Source organism: Falco punctatus (assembly GCF_963210335.1).
Source record: "Falco punctatus genome assembly, chromosome: 12".
Classification (NCBI taxonomy): domain Eukaryota; kingdom Metazoa; phylum Chordata; class Aves; order Falconiformes; family Falconidae; genus Falco; species Falco punctatus.
Window position 1 is genome coordinate 13,379,214 of NC_137592.1, and position 27,854 is coordinate 13,407,067.

The 27,854-nt window shown below is 43.5% G+C and overlaps 1 protein-coding gene across 1 annotated transcript; it reads right to left on the minus strand.

Annotated features, from left to right (window-relative positions):
* Positions 1–75: 75 nt before the first annotated feature.
* MRPS18A (mitochondrial ribosomal protein S18A) lies at positions 76–22,167 on the minus strand. Its single transcript, XM_080408010.1, has 6 exons — positions 22,010–22,167; positions 21,814–21,845; positions 18,216–18,320; positions 11,159–11,282; positions 10,274–10,340; positions 76–817 (listed from the first exon to the last, which is right to left on the minus strand). Exons 1-6 carry the CDS (start codon positions 22,107–22,109, stop codon positions 673–675), a joined length of 573 nt encoding a protein of 190 aa, XP_080264136.1. The 5' UTR covers positions 22,110–22,167; the 3' UTR covers positions 76–672.
* Positions 22,168–27,854: the final 5,687 nt, after the last annotated feature.

Sequence of the window (27,854 nt, forward strand, 5' to 3'; positions counted from 1 at the left end):
GAAGCAGCCATACCACCAATATGGAAGACTTAAGGCAAATGTATTTCCATGGGGAAAAAATCACAGGCCAAGTCATCAAGGATGTCAACATTCTGTATTTTCTAGATCCAGGAGTGAAGCACAAGCCAGAAATCCTTAAGGGGACGTGTAAGATACACATGTCTGTTTACCACTGCCATAGGTGTTCTGCTGCAAATTATGGATAGTACAGATAATTAAAAAAATTAATTTCAGTAGTCATAACAATTTCTGTTACTGTCAAGGAAATATAGTTCTGCAGGAGACTTTTACTTCCATTAGTGTCACGGGTATAAAAGCCCAAATGAGGCAGATCTGAGCTGAAACACAGGTTAATGGGGAATCACCATTCATTGTTGGAAAAAGTGGGAAACATGCTTTTCCAAACCCAGTCGTGAACCACGATGAAACAAAAGCCTTCACATCCTTTCCAGCTTTGAGGTAAAAGTCTTTGCCCCTCCTTTCTCCAAATCATTCTGCACACTGAACTTCGCTTTGCTAAATCTTGTATTCTGCTAGAGGAGCAGGTTGCAGCTCATTCACTGGAGACAGTATAGAGTTTTGGCATAAGAAAACTGGGGATACTGACAACCTTGCAAAAAAAGCAGAACAGTGGGAAACAGCTGTGCTTACTGACTATGCCAGTTCTGTCCACTAGTGGTTTAAACAGAGAGGCTTGTGTGTATATTTGACATTATCGTTCAGCAAAGGGTGTCCCACTGGCAGAGGTTTTTTGCACCACTTAGGGCCCCTTTTCCAGATAGGCTTTGCAGATCTGACGGACCAGCGGGTCAGATACCTGTCAAAAAAACACAAATGCATTTCAGCTTGAGAGTGATCACAGAGAAGAGGTTCCAACTGAAGCAGGAGCAGGCACTGTAGCCTTTGCCTCCACACATGCCTCTTTATAAAAGGAATAACGATGAGCAGAGCCCCCTCAATTCAGAAAGGGCCACTGGAAAGGAATCTGTCTTTGTTTTGGAACTTCTAAGCTGCACCTCTGCACTGAACCCCCTGGCACCTGCTTGACTTCCAGTCTTACAAATCAGGTGTAGTCTCCAGGCTGCTGGCAAGTTGTCCACCTGTAGCGAAACTGGAGTGCCAAACCCCTTCATTGCAACTAAGTCCAAGACTGAATGCATCCAGCCTCTATGGGAGGTGTTATTTCAACAGCTGGCCTCAATAAGGTAAACGAATTACAAAGGCTAAACTCTGAGAAATAAAGTCTCTAAAAAGGGATTAGTTTACTTCTGGTGGATAATCGGTTATTTCTTCTGCATGTGATGGGTTTCTGTCCTAGTCTTGTATTTTCATACATCCAACTCCGTACAATACTACTGCAGCTTGCTGGTGCAGGAAGTCAGAACCTACAGTGTAAGCGGTACTAGAATGGAATTATCATCACAAAACTACAAATCTCTGTGAAGAGCAACGTCTGGCAAATATGCTCTGTTTTTTACCATTTGAAGTTTTAGACTTGGCTTTGCAAACAGGCAGGGGATTTCAGATCCAGAATCAGTTACTGGAAATCTTACCCTGTGGCTGGGTGGCCTAGAGTTTTGTTAGGCTTTAAATCTTTTGCTACCAGTAGAGAGGGGAATAGAGGTCCTTAGAGAAAGAGGAGTCTTTTCAGACAATAAAGATCCAAAGTAAAACCCTAGCATAATCTGCACAAACAATGCTCTAACAAATTAGAATTTGGAACAGACTGATAAACTTTGTCCAGCGATGTTTGCATGCCTCTGGTTGAGTAATCCCATGGTCTTAATGTAACCTCAATCAGTCATCCTCTCCCCAAACAGCTTTGTTACCTTTTATTTTGCATTGTGCAAATTTGAGATATTAGGAACTTTGGACAGAGACCATGTAGTGCATTTGTTTGAAGGCATTTGGCACATTCCTGAGAACTACAAAGCAAGCTTGCTATGCCAGGCAGCCACAGACTATGTAACAGCAAGCCCATTTTCCTAGCACTTTTCTTCCTCAGCAATCCTGAACAGCACAAATTGAAAAAAGAATCATATTTGGAAGTACCTGCTACTGAAACGAAGCCACTTCCAAAAGGCTTTTCTTTTGCTTTGAAAAGTTTATGTTAGTTAACTAAACACCTAGAAGCAACAGCAGGAGGGAATCTGGGAAAAGGTATCAAGCAAGATACAGCCACTTCTTCTCCTATGCATGCATTATATTAGTCTCTTTTGACCTTCAATGTTATGCTAGTGCATTAGTGGAATCCCTTACATAACAACATCAGGACAGGACTCTAATTTCTCTTGCCTTTCATTTCACATGCAAGGGGAGTTCAGTGAGACCAAACAGGTCCCCAGTTTGGAATGTGGCAAAGAACCATGGCAAGGCAGCTCCTTTGGGAGAAGCTGCAGGGGTATTAGATGGGCACATAGGGCTCGGCCCTTCTTTTCATATTCCCCTTGCTGCAGGGGGAGGTCTATAGCACAAGTTTTGGTATCGCAAGACTGCACTTACAGTGAAAGAGGAAAAAAAAATCCCAAATTGTTTTAATGCATCAGCGTGCCAAGTGCAGTTCTGGTCACGTGTCCACATGCTTATGGGAAAGTGCTCCCGTGATAATAAATGATCTCACTGGGAGAGAAGTGAATGTGTGAATGTGAGACAGATACACATCAATGCTGTGTGCAGGTTTAGACAGACAGTAGCTTTTTAAGAAATCTCTCTGTTTCTGTGTGGGGGCTGGAAGTGCACACCCCAATTCTGTATAGGAAGGAGGATTTAGTAATGGCCTGATTTTAAAGCTTTTGTTATTTCTCTTTTGAGCAGGTCTAATCCAGCCCTCTGGTCCAGGCTTTTGGCTTCCTTTGGGGACTGCAGGCTGGGGCTTTTCATTGTTAGCTGAAACAGACATTTGGACGCTTTCCCTTCCTGGAGCACATTTGCTTTTAGCGCTTTTAATACTTGCTTTGTCCCAAACTCAAACTTGTCCTATTTTGTTTGCTGCCTTTTTTTTTTTTTTTTTTTTTTTTTTTTTACCACCTTGATTCAGCAGTGGCAAAAGCCTGATGCCTGGGAGCAGTCAGTCTACAAAATTCCTTTTTCTCTTTGACTAACCCCAGTTCCTACTGTTTCACAGATATTTTTTTTTTTCTGAGACTAAAAACAATCCACAAAACTCACATATGAGAGCTTCAAAGCCCAGCACACAGGATGTTTCTGCAAACTCTGCTGTCCATTTAAGGTAGTGTACCCTCTTTTCCAGCCAAGTCACCCAACCTTCCATTGTATCCAACCACACGGTTTGCCTTGAGGAGTTTTTATAATAACCTACAAACACACACTGGCAGATGGTCTGAATTTTCTCAACCAGCCAAGGGTTGTCAGGACACAGCCTCCATGTGGATGCCAAATGCAGCTGGTCGGCAGCCTCCTAACCCGTTATCTCAGAGTGCAGAGCTCTCAGTATGGACAAAGGGGGGCAGAACTGCCAATCTTGGGGACTGGCTACTCACCTCAGGGCTCTGCTTGCCCCCTTCAGTATGGCAGGATCCTGGACAAAAAACAGAATCCCTAGACTCCAGCTGCATAAATGAGTAGTTTGGATAAAGCATGATGGGAATCTTGGTGGGATTTCCCTGATGGGAAAAGGCAAGATATATAAAGAGGACGGAAACAACTGCGGTTAGTCACCTGCAGCCACTGCAATCGCCTAAAATCTCTGTGGCATAAGGAGGCCTGTTTCCATGGGTTTTACTCAGTGGGCAGGCGAGGCCCCAAAGCCTTCCCACTCAGAGGCTGCCACTTAACACCCAGGAGCAGGCAAAGGGCTTCCAGGTGCTGGGTAAGGGAAATGATCTACCCATGGGGCAAATGCAGTCCTGCACACAGCCCAAGCAAAGGCCACGTTGGTGCAGTTCAAGGCTGAACTTCTGAACCCTCACTGAACTTTTTCAATCTGGCTTTTGTTTGGATTAAGAGCAGAAGGCAGAGGGCTACAGACTGCAGGAAGCACTCGATCAAAGTGCTGGCAAGACTGCCTCCTCCCTGCCACATCCCTTCCCGTGACACCTCTTGGCTTTGCTCACCTGCAGCCACTCTGGCTCTTTGCTTTTGAATTCTCATGCTATGCACAGAAGAGTTTCCACGCAGATGAGAGAAACCACATGCTGCTGGAGTGAAATGCTGATAGCAGTGAAACCAGATTCTGCTCCCAGGGACGAGAGGTGTCCACAGAGCCCGAGAACTTTGTAATTCATGAGGAGTTCATATGGAACCTGCCTCTTTCCTACCACATAGCAACTTCTTCAGTTCAGGTGATGGAGGAAGGATTGACTTGGGTATTATCTGTGCCAACTTCTGTTCTGCCAGTAGGAAGCTGAAAATGGAGTGGCAGCTGAGCACTCAAAATCAAGTACTCCATCATCTACAGCATCTCTTGCTGACAAAGCCCAGCCTCAGGGAACCTGTGACATCCTTTAGTCCTTTTGGAATGGGAACAACTTCACAGTGTTGTACTTCAACCAGTATTTTGGACCTGCCAGAGGAAAATGAGTGCTATATTCTCATTAAGAGTGCATCTACACGCTGGCTTGAACTCAGTGACTGTTCTGGATAGTGTTAGTGCACACTATCCATGTAACAACCTCCATGCTGGAAAGAAAACTGCTGAGCTATTCAAGTTTCCATTCCTGAAACCAAGGACAGAAGTCTGACCTGCAGCTGTGTTTGACCATTTCCCAAACAGTTCTGGTGTGTGGTGGCCTGCGCTGACAAGACTCTGGAATACCAGAACAGTCAGTCACTCCATGCAGTGCTGGTGAAACTCCTGAGAACTTCCTTGGCTTCATGGGCTAGTGAAAATATTTTGTTTCTGCAGCATGCCAGGCTGGAGCCCAAATGGATGCAGAAATCACAGCAGGAAGTTACGAAAGTGAGAATTCAGGCAAAGGATGGGGGGACAATCCTTCGCTGCAAGACAAATTTGCTTGTGGAATCATCCCTTGGAAACAGTGAAAGCCCCAGACTAGGCCAAACATGAGAAAATGAACTACAGGGAGTAATTCTACATCGACAGGGGTAAACTTCCTTGGTTTTACATGTCCAGGTTCTGCAGACAAATAATATGGAAGAGAAGGGGAAGGACAGTAGACTCAAGAGTTGATGATGTAGGTACTCCCATGGCTGTATTTCTTCAAAAGCACCCACTGCTAGTAAAGCGGTCAGGTGGTAACGTTCATGAGCTTCTGCTGTCAAAAATAAATTAGGCAGAAAGCAGAAAGGCAAAGAACTGAAGTCCAAGAAATATGAAATATCATGGTAAGTCTCACCTGGACAGTGTCCCAACTGCAGCGGGTAGAAGAGAGCGATGTGGAGCACTCCCCAGTTGAATTCTAACCACAAGGTGTTCTCCTACATCTCCTACCACACCCAGGACCACACAGCTTGGCTCAAACTGGCATTTCACTTTCACGTTATACCTTCTGCAGTTCCCAGTCTCCTCCTCTACATTATATTACATCCTGGATGGCTGATCGCATACTGTGTCAGAAAGTTGGCTAACCAAGAACAAGGCGGGATCTGCAAGCCGCTACTTCCCAAAGCATTCTGCTCTTCCTCTTGCATTCCAGTAGTAGAAACAAGGTTGGGAGATGGGGTGGGTAGGCAGAGGCCAGCTGCCAAGTGACCCAGTGCAAAGCAGGGAAATTCTTACCTCTCTGCAGAGAAAGCTGAGGCATGTAGGAGGGAATGTCCAAAGTTCATACAACGGAGACAATAAAAACACTTCAGAAAATAGAGCAGGAATTCTGCTTTTTGGAGAACCTCGCTGAATAAGCACCAGAACACCTTCTGGAGAGGCAGAGCACGTAGAGGGGTTCTGGATGATAAATCCATACTTCACATGATTAGATCTACAGCAGGGAAGCACCCCTGACCCTTGTTAAAAGAAGACAGTTTGCTGATAGTTCCATACAGTGGCATGTTACATTTTAATCTCAGCTAGGTGCTAGCCAGTGCATGCCAGACACTTTGTATTTTAAGGGCGCTCATTTTATACAGGGTGACTGTGATATGGGCCAAACATTCTGGCCAAGATGGCCACAAGTGCAGCCAAGGAAAAGCTGATGAGCAGCTTTTCTGGCACTCTCAAAAGTATACATTAACACAGCTCCTCAACCCTTTTTTATGTGCTTCCTTAGCACCTTTGCCCAGGTGCCACAGGGTTTGTCCCATGCAGCTGGCCTGTATGTTGTCTCAGGGGCAAAGAGCAAGGCAAAGCAGTTTTTCATCAGGCTGGTCTGTCCCTCTTTCGGCAGCAGATGAAGCTGCTCTCAAAAATACTGACACAACCTTGGAAAATGCCTGGCCAAAGGGCGCATCAACAAGAGCTTTGCAAGACTGGAGAGAAATGAAAGGGATGGCTCATCCAAATGAAGTAATCTGCCAGACTTCAGCCAGGCAGGGCTTGCTGCTCTGAGTCTACATGCAGTAAGTGAATACCCAGGTCTGTATTATGGTAGAGGTGTTGGGTTCTGACTCCTGCTTCAAGTTACACTCCCCATCATGCATCTCCTTCAGTCTCAGGTGGTGTGAGTGACATCAGTCCCCAAGGTTATCTTAGGCTTTCATCTTGGTCCTGTCATTCTAGCAGCTGATGGTGCAAGTCTAATGTCAAGAGCCCTACCATCAGCAAAACATTCTTCAGCTCAGCGTAAGATTCTTCTGTCCCCAGACGGTAGAAATTCTCACAGAAGTATGTGGGGTAACATCTGGAGTAGCCAGTGACTTCTTGTAAGTCCCCTCTTCAAAAAAGTAAAAGATGTCTAAATTCAGAGTGAAGAGTTGGGTTGATTACAGGGGGGTTATGAGAGGGAATTCAGAGCAGAAGGGATGAGCACACAAAAGTACAGATAAGACTCTGAGAGAAATGCTGTCCTTCATCAGGGCAAAGCTTATTGTCACAGTCTTGAGACAGACTATATGCCTTTACAGTGCTCTGTCTGTTCTTTTCACCTTGCACCTTCCTATTTTAAGACAGCAGGAACTGTCTTCTGTATACAAAGCTTTCTTCTATGTGCAATGCAAACTCCTGATGGCAAGAGAGTAAGTGCAGGTGAGCAAGCAGGAGTCAGCAGGAATGGAGGCCATGTGACTGGGAATGGACTAAAATCTCAGTATACTGGATACTATTAGCCACCTGTGTGAACTATCCATCTCAATTTGCAGCCTTGATACAAGTTTGTCTCTGTTCGCTGGCTTGTTGCTGCATGACTACTTTCTTTTGATCAAGGAGGACCAGATTCCTGCAGAGCCAAGAAAGTGATGCCTCTTTCACCTCTGCCAGCATCAGTGCACAGCAATGGGCAAGCTGCTGTGCCAGGATCCCTGGTTCCTTCACAGAACAGGTTAAAAGTCCCTCAAGGAGCTGATAGCAATTCAATAGTTCCAGCACCTGCAATATTGGCACTTCAGTCTGCTCCTGAAGTGTGGCTGGTCAGGGTTATTTTGGAGGGGATGGGGTACAGAAAAGCGTATTTCAACACCACACTCAGAGTTGACCCACTGGCAGAGCAAGGAAAAAGCCATCACTGCAGGAGGAGCTAGAGACCACAAGGACTGGTTAAACTGACATTAAGGAATGTACATTACCTGTGTTTCTGTCTTGGAAGAGCTTTTACAAGGGGCCCAAGCATATTATGAGGCACCTCAGTTTCTTCCTGTTGGCATTCCTAGGGCTACAGCAGCAGTGCAAAAAGGCACTATTACCTCTCAGTTAAGCAGGGAGGTAAAAACAACTAGAGCAGTCAATACAGTGATCTCAAGAAGAGTTTAAGCTCAAGGATTTGAAAAATACATTACTTAACTGTGTAATGTACTGCCTGCTATAATAGGCTCTACCTAGATCCTGTTGATCCCTTCTTGAACTAGCACTTAAAAACACAGCAGACACAAACACAGTGAAGGAACAGATTAAGTTAGGTGTGCGGCCCTGACATTATACCAGACAGGATTAGAGGATGACCTGGTCATGTTCACATGGCACTGAACAAGGCAGCTTGTTCCACTCAAAAGTCCCAGCCCAGTTCTGCCCCTGTCCTTCCCTGTCAGCTCACTTGCATCTGGCAGCACCACAGGCTGAGTGCTTCCCAAATTACTACAGACTTACAGAAAGCCTTAGAAACAAGTACAGACACAAAGACAAGGTAAGATTAGACAATTCATTTATGTGGGAAACTTCTGATGAGGTGCTAGAGGAAGGAATGAATTTGTATCCCCTGCCTTATGTGGTTCCAGAGAGCCATGCAGGAGGTGCAGGCAGGGGTACACACAGTCAAAACTCTCACATAACCGCAATGGCAAAGATTTTGCAAGGGTCCAACATGAAGAGCTTTCCCCTTCCAGCATGCTGAGAAGACAGTATCATGAGAGACCAGGAGAGCACTTCTGAAGTACCCCTGCACTCTATCCTGGCTCTGGGACTCCTTTGTTTAGTTCCAGCCCCACCATCAAAATGCTCAATCCAATTTCTTGATCCCATTCTCCTGTCTCCACCCAGACCCCAAAGCCTGCCTGTTTCAATGCTGTTCCACCTCCTCAGCAACAGCTCTGCTCTCTTTTTCTAAACTCTGCTTCCACCCTGCTTGCTACGTTCCCTTGCTGGGAGAAAAAAACACAAGGGTGGTGTAGGGAAGGACTAGCAATGCAATAGGGAGGGCTTTGATACTAATCTCCAATTTAAATCTCTTAATTTTAGAGGTGCAGCACATCTACTTGCATGTAGAATGTATCCAGAGGTATCCATTCTTTGTTCTCACTATACCAGTCTATGGAACAATTCTAAGAGTCAGGGCATTAATCTGGAGTCCTGGTGTGATTCTAGCAAGATAAAGGATTTACCATTTCCTGTCTCAACCTGCTATGCAGGGTTGCTATGTGAATGTGAACTAGATAATGTGCTCCACCCCACAGCTGCTAAATAGACACAGCCTCTAAAGAATCCCAAAGATTTGTAAGACACAGGAAAGAGGTTTTCAGAGTTGAAATATCTGATGGCTACAAGGCTACATCAAATGTGGAGTCCTCTTATTTGATCCTCACTGATACCCAGTACACAGCCTGCCAGCATCCAAGGGACATTTCCAAGAGCTTAAGACCTGAAATGTAGGAGTCTCCAACCATCCCTAGCCCTGCAGCCTAAGCTCTCCCAGCAACAGCCCCATGGCCTCTGGTAACCCCACAGCTTGCTAATGCGAGGTTCATAAACCGCTCTGGCATTCCCATGGAAACAGAGTGTGAGGTCATAAACAGGGGATTAGCACCTCTGAGCGCCCAGCACCGAGCAGGAGGCAGCCACAGGCTTTCCCTTCGCCCACCAAAGGCCAGGGGCCATTCAGGCCAGGAAGGGGGACGAGACCCTGTTGCATAGCAAGGGCAGGCAAAGAGCAAATCACTGACTGGGGGAAACAGGGATGGGGCAGAGGGGAACAGGCTTGTCATGGGCCCCTGCTGGCTGCTCAGCCCCCTGCTCACTGCTGATACCGCTCCTGGGCACCCTCCTGCTGTCAGGGGCCAGACATCAAAAACCTAAGAGAGAACAACTGTTCAGCCTGGAGAAAAGATGACTCAGAGGGGTCTTACCAATGTTCATAAATACTTCAAGGGAGGGTGTAAAGAAGCAGAGCCAGGCTCTTCCCAGTGGAGCCCAGTAACAGAATAAGAGGCAATGGGCACAAACTGAAACACAAGAAATTCTGTCTGAACATAAGGAAACTGTTTCACTATGAGGGTGGTTCTTTAGAACAAGCTGCCCAAAGAAACTGCAGAAGGTCCATCCTTGGAGATATTAAAAACCTGACTGGACGTAGACTTAGGTAACCTGTTCTAGGTGATCCTGCTTGAGCAGGGGGCTTGGCCTAGACTATGTCCAGAGGCTCCTTCCAACCTCAACTACTCTGTGAGGCTGGGACTCCATCTCAGTGGCATCCTCCTGCAACTGCCTACTGAGTATGAGTTATAAGGAGGGTGAGCACAGCTGAAGAAGGGAGGGCAGACTCTTAACACGTGTGGCAGTTTTAATCCTGTGGGGATAAATGCTTTGAATGAGATGTGGTTTGTCCTTAAAAGACTGACAAGAGAATATCATGACAGACTCTCCTTCTCCGAAATACTGCGAGTACTCTTTATAAGCCCGGCTGCCTGAGGCATGTTTTACCTAGTTATAAGGAACTGCTTTTCCTCTTCCAATCTACTCCTGAAAAAAGAGATGTGGAAAGACAAGACTATTCACCTGTTCAACTTGTGTTTCTTCGGAATATGCCCTTCAGGAAGTGGAGGCCTGTGGTTTGGCAACAAACCTGGAACAAAAAAAAGAAAGGCGTGAGAATATTTTGCAGTGTCTCCTTGCCTCTACAGCATCTAGAAATTACATTACACTTCATAAGCCAGGCAACCCAGGTCCCTATTAGAAGAGCACAGCAAAAACTCAAAAAACTACAGTAGAAAGGGTATTTTATGTCATTGCTTGAACCTGCACTCCAGCCAAAGCGATGCTAGAAGGTTCTGCTGGGTACAGAGAGGAAATACACACCAAAGACACAGCCACTTGGGCTCAATGAAGAGGCTTTTTGAGATGGCACAGGCCACTGGTGTCCAATCAGATTCTATCTCCAGGATGAAAATCTGACCATTAAAATCCTCAGTCTATTTAACCTGGATACAACTCAGGTACCACACACAAAGATCAGCTCAACACTCCAACTATGTCAACCTTGGTCCCACTCCTAGGGTATAGCAAAAAATTCTTCACATGGCAGATGGTAGACTGTGCATGTTATTAATGGGGTTGGTCAAGCTTACGCTAAATTGAGTGATTTCAGAAGCTGGTATTAATCATTAGTTACTAGAGACTGAGCCACTTCCCAGATCTTTCTGCAATGGCAGTGTCATCTAAAGGGATAAATGTCCGCTGCCAAGGCAGGAGCCAAGACACACAGAAAGCGGAAGGAGTAGCCTCTAGTCCATCATCCTGTCCCAGCACTTGGACTATAACAAGTTTGCTGGGTGACTGGACAATGACATTTCACTGAGCTATACCGGTTGGGTGGGAGACCCCTCTCAAGGGGTTCTATAGGTACCCCACAGTAAGGGGTTGTCTCAGGAGGAGGCTAGGTACCTGCACGGTGAGCCATCTGCACACAGACAGCAATCTTCTTGTGCTCCTCCAAACAGAGGCCTGTGATCCTTCGTGGCAGCATCCCTCCATCAGAACGGATAAACTGACTCAGCAGCAAGACGTCCTGAAGGAGCAAGAGAAGGGCAAATCCATTAGTGCTATAGCTACTTTAGCTGCTGTGATTCTTAGGTGTTGGGCTGACCCTCGTGCTGTCTATGGAACTGAAAACAAAGCAAAACAAAACAATGACTCCTTCCTACGCATTTTGGCTGCAGCTTCACAACAAGGGGCTTTTGCTTGCTGTCATTATGCCTGCCAGCTTAGCGCAGTAAGGTCACTCAGATGGTCTGAGTCTTCCCTTGACTTCACTAGTGTAAACACATGATGTCAGCTGCAATCCCTGCTACTTTACTGTTGCTTGCTCCAAGATTCTAGCTAAGATAATGTGTCCTAGGTAGTCAGGCACAGTTACACAAGACCTACAGATGGATAGTGTTTACACAACTTGAAATGCCGTCACAGCTGCTATCCTAAAGGTCACAGATCTGTTAGATCACCTCTGGCCCCCTCCTTGTTCCCTCAGAGCAAAACTGTTCTCTGCTATCTACTCCTCAAACTTTTATCCAGTTTCCCATGGTGGAACTTCTCTCATGTCTCTCTGGAGGGGTGGAGAGCAGGGAAATGATCCAAGATCTTGCATGAAGAAGCTTTTTGTAAGAAAAGAACGTGTGCTGATGAGAAAGACCTAACAGGATAAATTGCTGCCTTCAGTTCTTCGACTGCATGCATTAGGTGGGGCTGTTACAGCCATGCTGGATGGAAGGAGCATTCAGAGCATGCCGAGGGTTTGTCTGTGGTTCAAGAATCATTGAAATTACACTGCTGTTGACCTTTCCAATGGTCACAGCTCTGGAAATGTAAAGCACTCTTAATAAAAACAATTAAAGGGACCTCTAGGATCAGATAGTATCACAGGCCTGGGATGAAAAATTTTTAAACACAGCAGCAACAGCTGTTGCACAAGTGTCCCATTAACTGTTAACAGTATAGCAGCCCAGTATTTTGATACATGCTCTCCATTTCCACATACAGAACCAGTGCAAAGCTACCCCTCAGGCCGATATAGACAGCTCCCCCTGACATGCTGACATCAGCATAAGTTGGCCCAAAAGGCCCCTGGAGACTCTGTGCTCGTTTCTTCCCCTACCTGTTGACAGACTTGTTGCTGGTTGAGTTTACTTCTCCGCTGCTGTTGTAAGCATGTTCAGCAAGCTGCCAGCAAGCACCCTGACAGAATGAGAATTCATACGAGGTATGACAGCACTTTACACACTCTCTGTCAACAGCAACAGGCAAGAACAAAGAGTACTTGTTGCTTTTCATGTTGGGTGACCCTGACTCTGCCTGTTACAGATTCACAGACCTACTCCCACCCCCATATGTTTGTTCTTTTACGAAGAGCTCCATGGACCACTCCTAGCTTCATCCTAGCCTTGCAAAATCAAACAATCACAAGTGGATATAAAATGAATCTAGCTATCTAGGAATTATACATCCACTTCCACTGCACAAGACCAGCTCAGCTCTGAAGGGGGCTGCTGGAATTCAACATGGCTTTCTGGTAATGACCGATTCTGACAGATGCTGTCATACAAGTGCTGCAGTCAAAATTTAGAGTTTTTTTTGTTGGTTTGGGTTTTTCAGTTTTTTTTGTCCCCCCACCCCCACCCCCTTCAATCCCACCCTCACTAATACCACAACACAATCAATAAGACAATTTCCGTCTTCCCTTATCTGGCTTCCTTTCTACAACGGATGTGTTCAGACTGACTTTCAGATCCAGCTCCTTTGAAAACATGGCAGGTTAGGCAACTTCTCACTGATACAGAATGACTTATCAACCACCATACAGAGTGATGCTGTACCCAAAGAACAAGAAAAGCATAGCTGAGCAACTAGCAGCAAGTTCCTGAGAGGCCTTCTATGGTTAAAACGGAAGCAAAGTGTCCTCAGCCCAGCTAATACATGGCCTTGCCAATGAGAACAGTAACCAGGGGAACAGTTGGTGCCAGCTGCATTGGAAACTGGACGGGGGCCAGCCAAACAGTCCAAGGGCACTGACTTTCAGCCCCTCCTGAAATGCACTGGACTGGATTCAGGAAGCCAGAGCAAGACTCCATCCCCCTTTTGCTGCTTCTTTAGCCATCCAGTTCTCCAAATCACCCACAGCTCAATTTGCCATTTAGCGCAAACATACCACTTCCTTAAGTGAAGAAGGGCTGTTTAGCTCCAAGTGCCTAGAAAGAGAAAAACTTACACGAGACTTTTCTACTAGTCTGCTGCATTACTCTGTAGGGAAGAGGAAAAAGGGATCTGATGGCAAATTTGAGGCTGTTCCAGTCTTTGAATCTGTGAAAGTCTAAGCAGGCCACAGACTCTTGTGAAGGGTGTGTGTGGTCCAACTGATTTTTCATATTACCACCACGCCTCATGGAGTCACAGGCTTGTTATCAAGTGTTTCCATGCAAAGGGGGGTGGTGGGAAGCAAAGGGAGGTAGCCTTTCTTTTTCCCTCTGTGGAAAAACATCAGGAAAATCTGCTCTCTGTTATCATCTCTGATCAACAGTGTCACCAACTGACCAACACCCTTGTGTGGCAGTCATTTCTTAACTGAAATCATCTATGTCCCAGCCGCTGCAGCTCCAGGTTATGCTCACACTGTTTGCCTTAAAATGCTGCATGCTTGACAGACGATTTGTCCATTTCTGAAGATTCCCACAGTTAACAGGCCAGGTGCCTCTCCCAGAGTACTTGCACAGATGCATCTTACCACAGGGAGAAAGCAAACAGGTACAGCCAACTTTATGGGGCAGCTGTGGAGGGAAGCAAGTATGTGGAGCGGCCAAAGAAAAAAATATGCCTGGCAAGTTCTCATGGTGCCGTCATGTTCCATGAAATTCACATTTTGTGCTAGTGGACAGCCAAGCCTGTAACCACGGATTTGCTTTAATCACTGGACAGCTCCCATGAGGCTGGACCCAGAATCCCACCCCTGTAATCTGCAGCATTTGATGAAAACAACTTGGATTGAATTAATCTAGGGCTAATAGGCAAAGCTTGCAGTTTGGTTTCCTCTCATTGCTGCCAAAGCAAGATGACATATTTACTGCCTACTCAGACTAATGATGTTAGAAGTGGATAAGGGGGAAAACGAAAAACAAGTTTAGCCTTCACCTCTAAAAGGGCTGGATAAACTTGCTAAACGAAACACTATGTACAGCACGTTCCTGTGAATGGATGGCAACCAAAATGCAGATGCATCTCTGCATTTTAATATCTGCAGACACTCTGAAAAGCAGGATCCTTGACTGCTTACATGCGATTCATTAAAACCTTCATTTACCACAAGAAGAGTTCTGTCTGTGTAGCCAAATTACTACTGAGCTGTATCACACAAGTCTGCCAGTCATTATTTCCAGTTATACAAGAGTCTAGTTTTTCTTTTCTCCCTTACTCCTGGGAGCTGTACACCATTCTCCAGGCATTTCATAACAGGACTGCAGGTTTCAATCCAGTTGCATCCTAACAATGACCAAAATAATTTTTTATCTCCAGTGGATGTGAAAAAAATCAACTGAGGTCTCAGTTTCAATGGACAGACACACGCAGACCACAAACTGTGGGAATTTATACCTTAGGCTCTGTTATCCTGAGCCTCGGCAGAGACTAAGGACAGAACTGGCAAAGACAACTACAGCCCTCCACACCACAGCGGAGGCAGGTTGGAATCATGAACTGCTAGTGCTCACAATGCCTGTTCAGTTGATTAATAACTTTGGAGACATTGGTCCCCCAGTTCTCTGACAGCCAAAGTAACTCATTATGCCACTACTTTAGACTGTGCTAGCTGCACATGACAAAAGGAAAGTCCTGTGAGGTCATATTACTCAGCTCCCTCAGGGGCTAATTCAACACTTCCCTTTTCACAGGGCCTCATTCAGTCCAATTACAAGCGTCCCAAGCAAAAAAGCTCACACTTTCCCTTCTGTGCAACTGACTGATCTCAGCTTATCAATCTCAAAGGAATCACTGTGATCCATCCATTCTGATCTCTTACCAAGACAGATTATAGGTTATATGCTGTATGAACTGGGCTATATCTTTAACAAAAATAGCTGTTCTCAATTTACAGACTTTTAGGACAATTAACCACCAGTAAGTAAATGGTGCCACTGTTTAATTACCCACAGAGTTAAATACTTGCACTTTATTATTTAAGCATTTAAAGATTCTGCTGCTCATCACTGCTGCAGCAAAGAAAAATAGCAGACTGCTTTTGTGCAGAAAAGGGAGATTTTATTCACCTTGACATTTAGAAGCATGAAAATCCATGACTGGTACAAAGCATCCAAACATATAAGGGAGTTATTCAAGAAGAAGAGGTGGTCTGCTCCAGAACTGAAATTTCTCCTAGTTCTCATTAGCCCCACAGAGGAATGCTTCTACATACTGAGGTAAGAAACGTCTACAGTTCTGAAATGCCAGTTCACACTGCTCTCTCTAGCTTTTTGTCCAGGTTTTCCTCTGCTCTACAGCGGGAGTACTGGATATATATACATCAGAAGCATATGCACTCAAAAACCTACATGACAGCCAGGATGGACATGTTCCTAGTTTGTCTCTCAGGACCACAATTTCTTAGTAATGATCTCAGGCAATGATTTTCAAGACTGTGGCTGAAGGATTTCCCCTCACATTTGGTTTCTCTCTTGCCTCAATACTGACCAGTAGAAATCAAGATCTAAGAATCAAACTGAAGTGTGGAATAAATCTCATAACCTTAGTTCAGTCTACAAACACACCTAAGACTCGTGCTTTACGTTGCCTGTTGAGATCAACAACCTACTTATAATCCTGGAAATCAGGCTCTACAGCATCACACTGTCTAAAAACCTGATTCTTTAGTTCTTGATGGCACTGTTATCTCTACATGCCAACAGAGCCTTCTACCAGACAGCAGCAGAAAGTGAGCCTATACATGAATTGCCAAGATTTAATCTGCTCCCATGGCTCCTTTCATGCCTGAGCATCAGTTTATAGTTTCTCTGGAGTTGCTGATGTGTGACTCATGGAATGCTTGCTGGAAATCTGTAGAACTACCCAATTTAATGATGCTCTTGACTCCTCGCATTTAAAAGTCAAATAAAACATATATTAACCTTAAAGTATTTTCCAGTTTAAGCAATTGGTCTGTTTTTAATCACAACACAATTCAGCAACCATGAAGAAGAGTTGCAAGAAATCACTGCATTCAAAGAAGGCAACACAAACCAAATGTGATCTGTTTTTGTAGTACTTTCCATACCTTAATGGTATTTGCCATTTCTCCTAATTTACTATCACCTGCAAATTCACTGTATATTATATCTTTCCAGATTGTCGAGACTAGAGAACACTAAATACTCCCCTGCCCCAAACATATTTCACTGTTTAATACTGCATCCAGACCGAATCACACTGACAACACTCAGATCCAAAACGATTTCTGCAACACAGGCTTTGAAAGATACTAAATTGATATTTCATTTACATCTCACATCTGTTGTTTCACCTGCCTGTAGTCTGGCACTATAGCTGTACTCCTAATTCGTAATTCATGAGTCATAATTCATCCTATCCAATAGGTTATTGTTTTTACTCCTAGTTGGTACCATTTTACTTGGTTATTTGCAGTGTTTGATTTACCAAGTAATAATCATCAGCAACATTCTCCTTCCTCTCTCAACTACTTAGTATTTCAGCTGCTATTTTCAAACCATTTGGTGATTCCTTAGGATTTTTTTCATGCTTTCAAAAAATCCTGCAAGTGAAATGATACATTTGCTAACTACTTCCCTTAAGATCCTGGGGCTACATGCAATCCAGGCCTGCTGATCTGTACCTAATTCAATGCTTAAGTTATTTCTGTACCTGTTTTTTCCTGTTGTTTCACATTTGCAAGATTGCCATTACTATCTAGATATTAAAACATAATTTTCCTTTTGTGTGTGTGCACTAGGACTGCATGCGAGCAGCTTAGTCATTCTGCAGCCAACATGGCTTTCAGTCCACTTGTCTCATTAATGCACTTTCTCAGAAAGATTTCTTTTCCTCCAGATGCATTTCTATCTCCCTCACTCTAATCCTATTGACATTAACTTATTCTGAGTTTTCTGTTGCTTTATCTTAGTATCAGCATGTTCCTGTCTGGTTTTCTTCTTTTCTAATTCTAGCACTGGGTTTTTAGCTTGCAAGGGGAGCACTTAGTCCTTTTGTAAACTCTCATGTTTGAATGACCTCTTGTAAAGTTACATTCTCCATCTTCTATCTCACACTTCTTAATCTAAAGTGTTCTTGACTGCTGTGCTTTTGTTTAAAAGCATTACAGGATTTCCCTGCCATCTTCTACTTTTCGTGTTAGTAATCGTCTCATTAACTAATAAACTTCTCATCAGCATTTCCTGCAAAAAGCTTTAATCAAACCTATTTTTTCCTGTTGCAAGAGATGTAAACACATATACTCTCCTTCATGCCCATCGAGAGTTTTTAAAGTTATATATAACAGTCATTACCTTAGTGAAAATGACCCAATGAGAAATTGTAGTGCTTCAAGACATGCAATTGATCTAGCCAAGTCTTTTGGCCTCTCTGGAGGTAGAACAGGCCTGAATCAATTGATTAATGTTGCGTTCTAGTTTGAGTCTCCTGGAAATACAATGCTGAAAGGCACCTGGCCACAAAAGAGATATATATATGGCCGCCTCAGATCAGATGGCCATGTGTACAATTCCAAACCTCCTATTTTATATGAGCTCATCCTTTTTGCCAGGAACACTATCAGCCAAGGGAAACAATTACTATGTGGGAAGCCATTGCTACACTCAAGAGAAGCAGAGATGGAGTTGTATCTTTACTACACCCAGCAAAAGACAAGAAGGGCAGGTTGTGTAGTATGTAGATCTGACAGCACTATTTACCTAGCTTTGAGGATGAGGGAATGCTCCTTCATGGAACTTACCACGTAATCGTACTTATGCTTCAGGTTCCAGCGACAGATGGGACACTGGCCAGAGGGGTTTGGAGGAGCTGGTGCTTGAGCATCCTCTATAATTCTCCCTTCAATCTAGAAAACAATGCAAAGGATATAAAGATCAGGCGTAGTTTAGTCTTCTGCCTGCACCTGTGACTTGAGGAATACTTATCATCAAGTCCACATCACGTTGGTCAGTACTGAGCAGATTTAAGGGGAACAGCATCTGCATCATGCCAACTCACTTACATACAAATTTAACAACCACTTTGTATGTACACAGAATATGGGGGAAGAACAGATCCAAAGGGCGGAGAGAACCATTTGGTATATTCTTGTATGTTTTACTAAATGTAAACTAGTTCACAGTCAGTGTGAAGTTCTCATATTTGCCTGAATTCCATTTATTGTAGTAGTCTTTTGAAAGACCATGCCTTGAAATTGTAAAGGCCCTTTAGCCAAAAGCTTTAGAACACATTTTTTTTATGAGCATAAAAGAGTGTCACAGAATAGCAGATGCATGTCGTGAATGAAAACATGCAGCGGCTTGCTATAAATCACCAACAGGGAAAATTCTGAGCAAAAGTTAAATTTACAAAAGAACTGTTAGGAGATGTCTGTGGGTTTGTGGTTTTCTTTTTTTTTTTTGGTTTTTTTTTTTTTTTGTTTGTTTGTTTTGTTTATTTGGGGTTTTTTTTGATTTTTAAAATACACCAATGTTTTATCCAGTTTAATTCCCTGAACAATTCCTTCAGGAGATCATTTTATAATCTTTTCTATATTACTACAAAGTGGTGACATCTAACACTTTTCCTCAAAAGTAACATACAAAGAGATGCAGAAGGGGTGTGTGTGAAGAACTTGAGAAATTTGTTTTCTAAATGTAGATATGTTACGAACATGAAGTCTATCTACATGCACGCTTGTCATTTTTGAGGACTTACGAATAGAAGCAAGAGCTATCTCAAATTGCAGCTGAAGAGACAAAAGAGACAATAAAACTAAGCCATTTTTTCCTCCAAAGTATTTTGGAAGTTTCCTTTGGTCAAATTAGGATTAAAACCAGATTTTGAACACCAACTGACAGCCTCAAATAGTGCAAACATCAGAGTTTAAAAAGAAACCATGCGTGGAATGCAATGTTATTCTGAAGAAAAAAGTGGACTGATTTAGACTGCACCATCAGGTTCTGTGCCGGAAAACCTGGGAAAAGAAAAGCATGATATTTTTCTGTTAAGTGTACATGGGAAACTGACATCCAGCTGAACTGTCAGAACTATTTTACACCATGGATTTGTGTCTTCCTTGTCTAGTGATGGCAAAATTGAAGTTATTTGTAGTTCAAGCATCTCAGTACCTCAAAGAGAGAGAATATTGTCAATTTTTAAGTAAGATTCCTCCCCCCACAAGTAGAACAGCCAGTTTGAATACAAAACATAGGCCAGTATCTAATTTTCTATTCATTGGTAAAGTTATATTTTGGGAAGCTAGTGTATCTGGTCTTGATTCTTGCCAGTCTGGCTTCAGACTGTAATTCCATCTTGGAAACTAATACAGATTCAGAATGCTATGTCAGTATCAGTTTTTCTTCAGATAAATTTCAGTATACAGATTTTGGCAATTATTCCCCCAACTACTGAGTGCTTTCATATTATTAACCCACTTAGTTATTACTCTTCTCTTAAAGAACTAAGAGGGAATACAGGGGCTGTACACTCTCAGTGTGCTGATGAAATCCAGATTTCTCTGGGATTCATTCCTCTGGTTCATATCAAACACCTCCTTCAATACTGATAAATGCAAGCATGCACAGAACAATGAGAATAGAAAGATCGATTCAGAAAAGACTAATGCAGAGCAGGATAAATGGAGTGACCAGAGGATATGCCAAGAAACGTATCACCTCTTTGGTTGGTCAATTTACACCATTTGTTACAAGATTTTCATCTAGGGGCACTGACGGATCGTAGATTGATACTAGGATATCATACAGTAGAAATATCTGTATGATATGATAAGATATAAGGAATATATATAATATTCCTTATGCTCCTACAATGGGCCTGGAAAATTTATTTTTCTGAAATGCTCTGCTACTGTAATTGCATACTTTTTTTACTTCAAGCCTCAGTTAATGCACTTTGCAATTATAATTTACATCCCGCTGGAAACTGACAGCAAAGTGCAGCACTCCACTGTATGTGTTGTGTTGGTGTGCACACTCCCCCCTTGTTTTGGTTACAACTTCAGGACATTCTTACAAGCTCTTCTTTCCAGGTCTCTGGGCAAAGATTAGTCTGTCACTTGAAGAAAAAGAGACTTTCCATCACACCTACTATCACACTTTAAACTTACTTTTGTTGACAGTCCTAGAGGTCTTGTTAACTGCCATATTCTATTTGATATTATATACCTAAAATGTAAGTAACCTGCTCCATCCAGGTTTCAAACCTGACAACATCCACTAACACAAATACAACAAGAATGAATCTCAGAACTTTAAAGGCATGAAAAACCAGGTTTTGTCTGTTTCATTAGCAAGCAAAAAGGTCTGTCCCCTCTTTATTACTTATGTTCATAGACATTAGTATTTAGGCGCACTGTCTTCTAGCTATTACCAAATAATTCCTGCTCCACTCTCACTGTATTTACACATTCCAAGATACCTGTGCCACCTATCTCCAGCTAATGCATAGATTGCTACTGAAATATGTGAGCAGAATAATGCAATCTCCTTTCCTCCCCAGTAATTTCAGTGCTTCTTCTAAAAAATGACAATTCTCTTCATGAAGTACAATAGATCACATGGTGTTAATTAAGTAAAAGCCTAATTCTGCTCCTTTGGTCTTTTCCATCCTGTCTTGAACTGTAGCTGAGAATATGGTTGTTTTTATCAGTTCCTTCAGAACTTCTGTTTTATTTTCAGGAGCAGTTTTCATTTAGTATTTAAGATCTTCCTTTCACTGAAGATGTTTTCTTACAAAGAGTGTTACAAGATGCAAACTTTGTATTACCTGTAGTCACTACGGCAGACAGTGATTAGCAAACATAGCACAGATCAAAGGCGAGTGACGTGCGTGGCATGCAGCTAGCACAGAGCCATCCTGTGATGCCACATTGTGTCGCTGGCCTAGGCTGAAGTGACAAAGCCACTAGGCAAACCTCCTTCTTGTCCGCCCGCATTCAAGATGATGCCAAATACTTTAAGAAACAAACCCACCTGAAGAATCACCTCTTGCGCGTTGGGTCCTAACCAGTCGGGGCTGCCAGCTCTACCAGCGGTGCAGCGAGGGGTTTCGCACCCATGGGTGGCTCTGACTGGAGGCACTCAACAGCAACAGGTGATGATCACGACCTTCGGCAGCCAAACCCTCCACCATTTACCTGCACTCACAAGGCACACTCACCCTGGTTTTGCCTTCACACCCTGAGACGTCTTTCGGGAAGAAAAGCGACCCTTTTGCCCGTTTTTTTTTTCCCCTTGGGGCAGGGGGGTCGGACATGGACACACAGGCACAACGGGAGGCTGAAGGGTGGAGAAGCAACGGCAAAGCAGCTACCAAGTACAAGGGGTGCAGGGACTTACTGTGGTTGTGTTGCCTTCAGTCACCTCCACGACTGCAAAAAAAGAGATGTGAGGACAAAATGAGACCCATTAGCCTAAAACCCCCAGTATTTTCGGTGGGGGAAGATGGTGAAATACACTGAACGCAACCGTGTCTACCGACAGCGGTAAGGCAGTGGGGCAGCACTGGGCGGCCCGAGGCCAGCCCCGGACTCACCCTCCCGGAGAGCTCGGGTCGGCGGTGAGGCCCAACCGGTTCCAAAGAGTCCGGTGAACAACCGCCTCAAGCCCCCTCGCAGCAGGCTGGGCGCCGCCATCTTGCCGTCGCCAGCCGTGCCGTCACTCCCGCTTCCGCCGGCGGGGGGGCGGGCTCTGCTGGCGCCATTTTGATGCGCGCCTCTTCCCCGCCCCTGTCGCCTGAGAGAAGGGCGGAGGCGGGAGGCTGTTGTTCCCCCGCCCAGCATATTCCCCTGCCCAGCATATTCCCCCGCTGGGGTGGTTTTCCTTATTTTTTTCATTTGTTTGTCGGTTTGTTTTCAGGGTTTTTTTGTTGTTACTGTTTTGGGGTTTGAGTTTTTTAGGGTTTTTCTTTGAGCTTGTGTCAGCTTGGGGTGGAGGTGAATCTAGAGGTAGTGCTGGCTTCCTGTTACAGAGGCCTAGGCTACAGTCCTGGAACAGCTCCTGAGTCCTGACTCTCTAGTGAGAGGAAGAGCACGGGGTGATTTAGCTTAAACTATGTGGTGGAGAGGCCTCTTTGTTTGGATAGGCTCCAGGATGACTCCTGTATCTGGGGTGTTTCAGGCCAGCTGTGGGGTGCAGGGGCTTGTTTCAAATCTGCTAGTTTCACATCTCTCTCTGCCAGGGATGCTAAGGTCAGTGCATGTTCCTGCACTGGCTTGTGTAATTTGGCAGGTGAAGATTGGAAACGGCATGTTGCCAGGCTGTAAACTTGTAACCAGTCAGGCCAGTTTAGATGCTTTCAATTTTTGTTTTAATGTCACTTGCCTTTGGCATGCCTTGGGCAGCTTGTAGGCTGCTGAGTGATAACTTTTCCCATCACCTTTCTTAGCATGCCTCATCTCTTAGCTGCTTCCACCTGCCTTTGGTGGAAGGTAGTCTAGAGGTGCCTGTTGAGGGGGTGTGTCAGATAGTTGGGACTTTAGATACCAATAAACCATTCATTCTAGATGGTAATGCTGCGTCTTCGTGAAGAGTGTACTTAAGGTTGTACTCAACAGCAAAGGTCATTCATGAGATTTCTCCAAGTGCTTATTTGCATTCTCTTTGTCATCTCTAAAAAATCCAGGAAGCAAACCTAACAGAGTGAGATAAAATCCCTTGCAAGTTCATGTGCATTGATGGATATTCATGCTATTTTATTCCATCAGTGGTCAACAGTACTTGTTGGAGATGTTCCGTATGTTTTTCTGAGTTTCTAGCTAAAATGTGATGTAAAATATAAAATGTAACATAAAATAAAATTTGATCTTCCTGTCTCAGGAGTTCTTCCACCTCCTTGTGTGTTACAGTTACTTCTGCTTCTTATAACAGTTTAGTTTGCAAATCTCTTTCTGTGGCAGACCTAAGGAGTCAACTTTGGGACTTTCCGAAGAAGCCGGAATGAAGGCAGGGCTTCTGTCCAGACTCTTGTGCTCTATGCCAAGCAATGAAAACAGGGCCATCCCAGTTATTCAGAGTACAAATTGACTAAGAATGTTTGCCGGAAGAGATCTTTTCCTCTCTCGCCGCATTATGCTATATAATGATTTCTAGAATCAGGGTGATCTTTAGCTTGTCCAAAAGCTTAAAAGTAAGAGCCAAACAAAATATTTACTGCCATCCAGTCTAGGGATAACTTCCTTATGAGGAGAAGTAACATTGCTAGGCACAGTGGTATAACGATGTCACATTTTTTATGAGATTATTTGTTTTCTTTTTTTCTTTATATAGAGGCTTTTATCCTAGTGGAAGGAGTTTGGCTGCAATAATCTAATAGGAGAGTTTATTCAATGGGTTAAATTAAATGCAGTCTCTTCTGCTGGCTTCCTTGGCTCTTGTGATGTGGAAAACTGAAGGGGTGACTCTCTTCATGGGATAGAAACCAACAGTTGGTAAGAACAGCACTAGCTCACCATAGTGAGCTACACAGAGATATGTAGACAGAGGGTTATGTGCTCTTCAAGAGTTTCCAAATGTCATAGGATTTTTGATGCAGATACTTCAGCAGCACTGTGGCTGTTGGTTGGACAGAAAGGCCAACATGGTGATAGTTCAGATGATACAGTTGGTACTCTTGCTCGCCTCACCTTAAAACAAATCCTCTCTAAAGGAATTTAAGTGGCACATAATTTAATGCAAAGAAGGAAAACAATCGCTTTCTTAAAAACCTGCAGCCTCTGCATTGAGCGAACGGTTTCTTCTCCCAAGATGTTTTCTTTGTGTTCTGACTGTTTCCTACAACTGTTAGCAATGCAGCCCATCGAGTCCCAAGGAGACAAACAAAGCATGTGCCAATTTGAGTTGAAGCCCATCACCTCTTTCCAAGTTTGGAAATTTGACATATTTCTGATTTCTTGGAGATAATTTTTGAATGTGTTTATTTCATCAAGCCCTTGTATTCAGGGGAAAAGAAAAATAGCCCTGAGTGCTGTGTCCATGTACACACAGAGAGAAGACAGTTATTTTCTTTCTGTAAATTGCTTCAGCCATGCTCTGTGATCTGTTAGCACTGTGGAGGGTCGTCCAGTTTAGATAGAACTGGACGTTTCCAAGGAACGGAATGGGATGTTACCGGCCATTAAAGAATGACTCCTTTTCCTTTTGAATTAAAATTAAACCTGTGCTCCCAAGTGTGGGTCTGGTCAGGAGCAGGGAAGTATCATCTTTTAGATAAGAAACTTATGTCCTAATTGCTTATGTCCTCTAGAGGTTTTGCGGGACTGTTCTCAAAGAAATGATATTCCCTTGTTTGAACTGCTTTGTGATTAGACATTGTAGATGTTCTGTAAGGCTTCATTTTTCTTTTCATACTAATTTGTGTTCGGTTCTTGTCTGAAAAATGGAATATGTTTTGTCTTTTTTATTATTTCCTATAATGTATTACTGGTTTCTGCTTCCAACTGCAAGGAAACTTTTCAGGTCCTTTGGGCCTTTTCTGGTCCATTGGATGCTAATGGATGACATCTCTATCTGCTCCAGAGCCTTACCCGTGCAAATAGCTTATGAAGACTGAGGCTGTTCCAACCAAACATGATTAAAAGTCATAGAAATCGAGATGGAAAAAGCTATTAGGTCACGTAGTTCCCACACGCACCCCCTGGACCAGTACAGGTTTGTTTCCAATGGTACATTTTTGGTGCTTTCCAGAAGGGGTCAGTGCAGGTCAGCGTTCACTTTGCATCCAACAGCATGCCTCCCTTCCCCCTTCTTGAAAAATCAGGAAACCTGAATCTGGTGTCGAGTAGGTTGCGAAATGTCTAGAATTTATATTATAGCTTGTAATTTGATGTTGGGTGATGAAAAGCAGAAGAAATGTGTTTAAGTCTAACAATTGATCATCCAAGATTTTAAATGAGGAAATGCAGTGAGCTCTTCAGAATGACTTGTTAGCTATGTACGTATATCAAATGCTACAGATCCTGAGAACTGTTCAGTTGTAGTAAGAAAGACACAGAGTCACTCACAAGTTTATCCTGTTGGGTAGTCCATACTGAGAAAAATAATATTACAATAATATTTTATAGTTACATGAAAAATATCTGGATAATTCAAATTATATTTCTGATTGTAAAAACCAAAAGTGACAGAAACCCTCTTGAGACTGAATAAGGGAAGAGAATAACAATCATGTGCACCAAAAATGCAGTTCATCCTACTCAACCACTGTGATACAGAAACCTTTCTGAAGATTGTCCAGCATCATGAGTCTGTTGGGGCTTGGAGGCTCCGACAGCGTTCATCTCGTGTATGTGAAGCAGGTGTCCTGGTCAAGAGTGGCCACATCCTCGTCAGCAGGAAAGCCCTGCCTGTTCCGCACAACAGCAGCTTACCCCAAATGTCTGTGACTGTGAAGAAGTGACAACCAGCTTCTGAAACAGACTTTAGAGGCTGGAAGAGAATGATATTGGGACAGAAATTAATAATTTGAAGTGCAAAGGGGGATGAAAAGGTAGCTGGAGATGGTAAGAAGGAAATGCCGCAAAGAGAGCAGGGAGAGATGGCACTCTGGTAGAAGAATGAGCGACTCACTTGAAAATAACTTGTTTATATTTTTAAGGTTTTCTTATTTTCCCAGTGGATATGGTTATTTTTCAAAGTAAAATAACCAAGTAATAATTTCATTACATTTCCTTCCAAGATTTCAAGTTAAGTGTAAACAAGAAAAATCCAGTGGGAAAATTAATCTAACTTCCTTTCTTGAGAGCACTTCAGTTCTGTTTCTCCCCCCACCCCTCTCCTTGTATATTTTCACTGCTACTGTTCTTATACCCTGTATCTGCGGCATTGCTGACACCAGCTGAAATACCTCATTGATGGCATTTGTTAGAGGGAGAAACCTTTAGGATCACTGAAAATCACTTCTGATACAGAAATGATAAGTTCTGAGATTTTCAGTGTTTAAAAAATATTAATGACTTTTGACATTTTGGAAATGTTCCATATGGGCAAGTCAAAATGATGGAAAACAACTGAACCACTTGTACTGAGATTTGATCTCTGGTAATTAATATTTGGGCTGCATGGGAGAATCATAAGGAAAAAAACCTCTGTAACAACACCATGGCAATCAGACCGGCAAACTTCCAAAGCTTTAATTTTTCCAGATGTTAAGTGCCTTTTTTTTTCCAACCCAGGTGAAGGAGAAACTTCAGAAAAACAGTGAAAAACATTGAATTTATAAGGGATGGTTGGTGTAAAGATCATCACATCCTTAAATGTCCAGATACCAGTGCACTGAAATACAAGCAGTATTAATTTGCATGAAATGAAGTTAGAGGTTTTTTTCTGGGATATAAAAATGATATGGTTTATAAGTTTTAAAATATGTTTATATGTTTTTACAATAAAAATGATGTGTCTTCAGACCTTTCCACACTGCTTTGTAACTAATGCAGTTTGCCTTCAATGACAGGTGTGCTTGTAAATGGCGAGGATGAGCAGGAGACATGAAGTCCTCTGGTTCATTCACATAAGGCAAGCCTTGGGGTGCTCTTTCACTGGGGAGTCATGAGAACCTGAAGTCATCTGTCTGTGTCAGTGTTTTTTGCCGTTGGCTGAAGCGTGTATAGCCTTGACTCAGTTTCTTTCTTGTTGCCATCAGAGCCTGAGGTTTACCAGAGAGGCGTTGGAACTGCGTAGACAAAACCAGTGATGCCCAGTCCTTCCTTCTAGCAAACTGCTTTGTTGCTGTAGAAACTGCTTCATTATTTGGTGTGGACAGCTGCAAGCTTCACATCCCTGTCTCTGGGTGCAGGAGGATCCACAAGCTCAGCTTCAGATCATTCCAGTCAAGATTTGCACAAGGCTGGCTGAACACAGAGCAGGCTCTGCAGCATGTTCCAGTCAGGAATCAAACACCTAGATTTTAAGTGAAGTGGGATTTTTGTAACAAGGCATAGAGTCAAGACAGAAATAGTTTGCAGAAGAGAGTGCCAGCTGGGTTTATAGTTTGTGAGAAGAGTAGAGGCTCTGTCATAACGAGGAACTTTGCAGTCCTCTTCTTGCTCTTCTTCCCATATTTAGCTCCATGAGATTGGAGTGGGGGAAACCCATGCTGTGCTCTGATGTTGGACCATGATGGGACATGATGGGGAGATCTCCAGCAGGGTTTTACTCTTATGGCTCCTTCAGCCAGATGGCTTCAATCTACTGACCAATTCTCTGTGCTTTGTGTGAGGTCTGTATGCAATTTAAATGGAGCCTGTTCTCAGCTAGTTTTGCCTTTTCTTTGCCCCCCTCCCCCACATGCACTTATATTCCCAGCTGACCCTTTTCATGCTTCCCCTTTTCTCTAGCCGTTCGGGGAAATTGTGCTGGCACCATATAACAAATATATCAGCTGG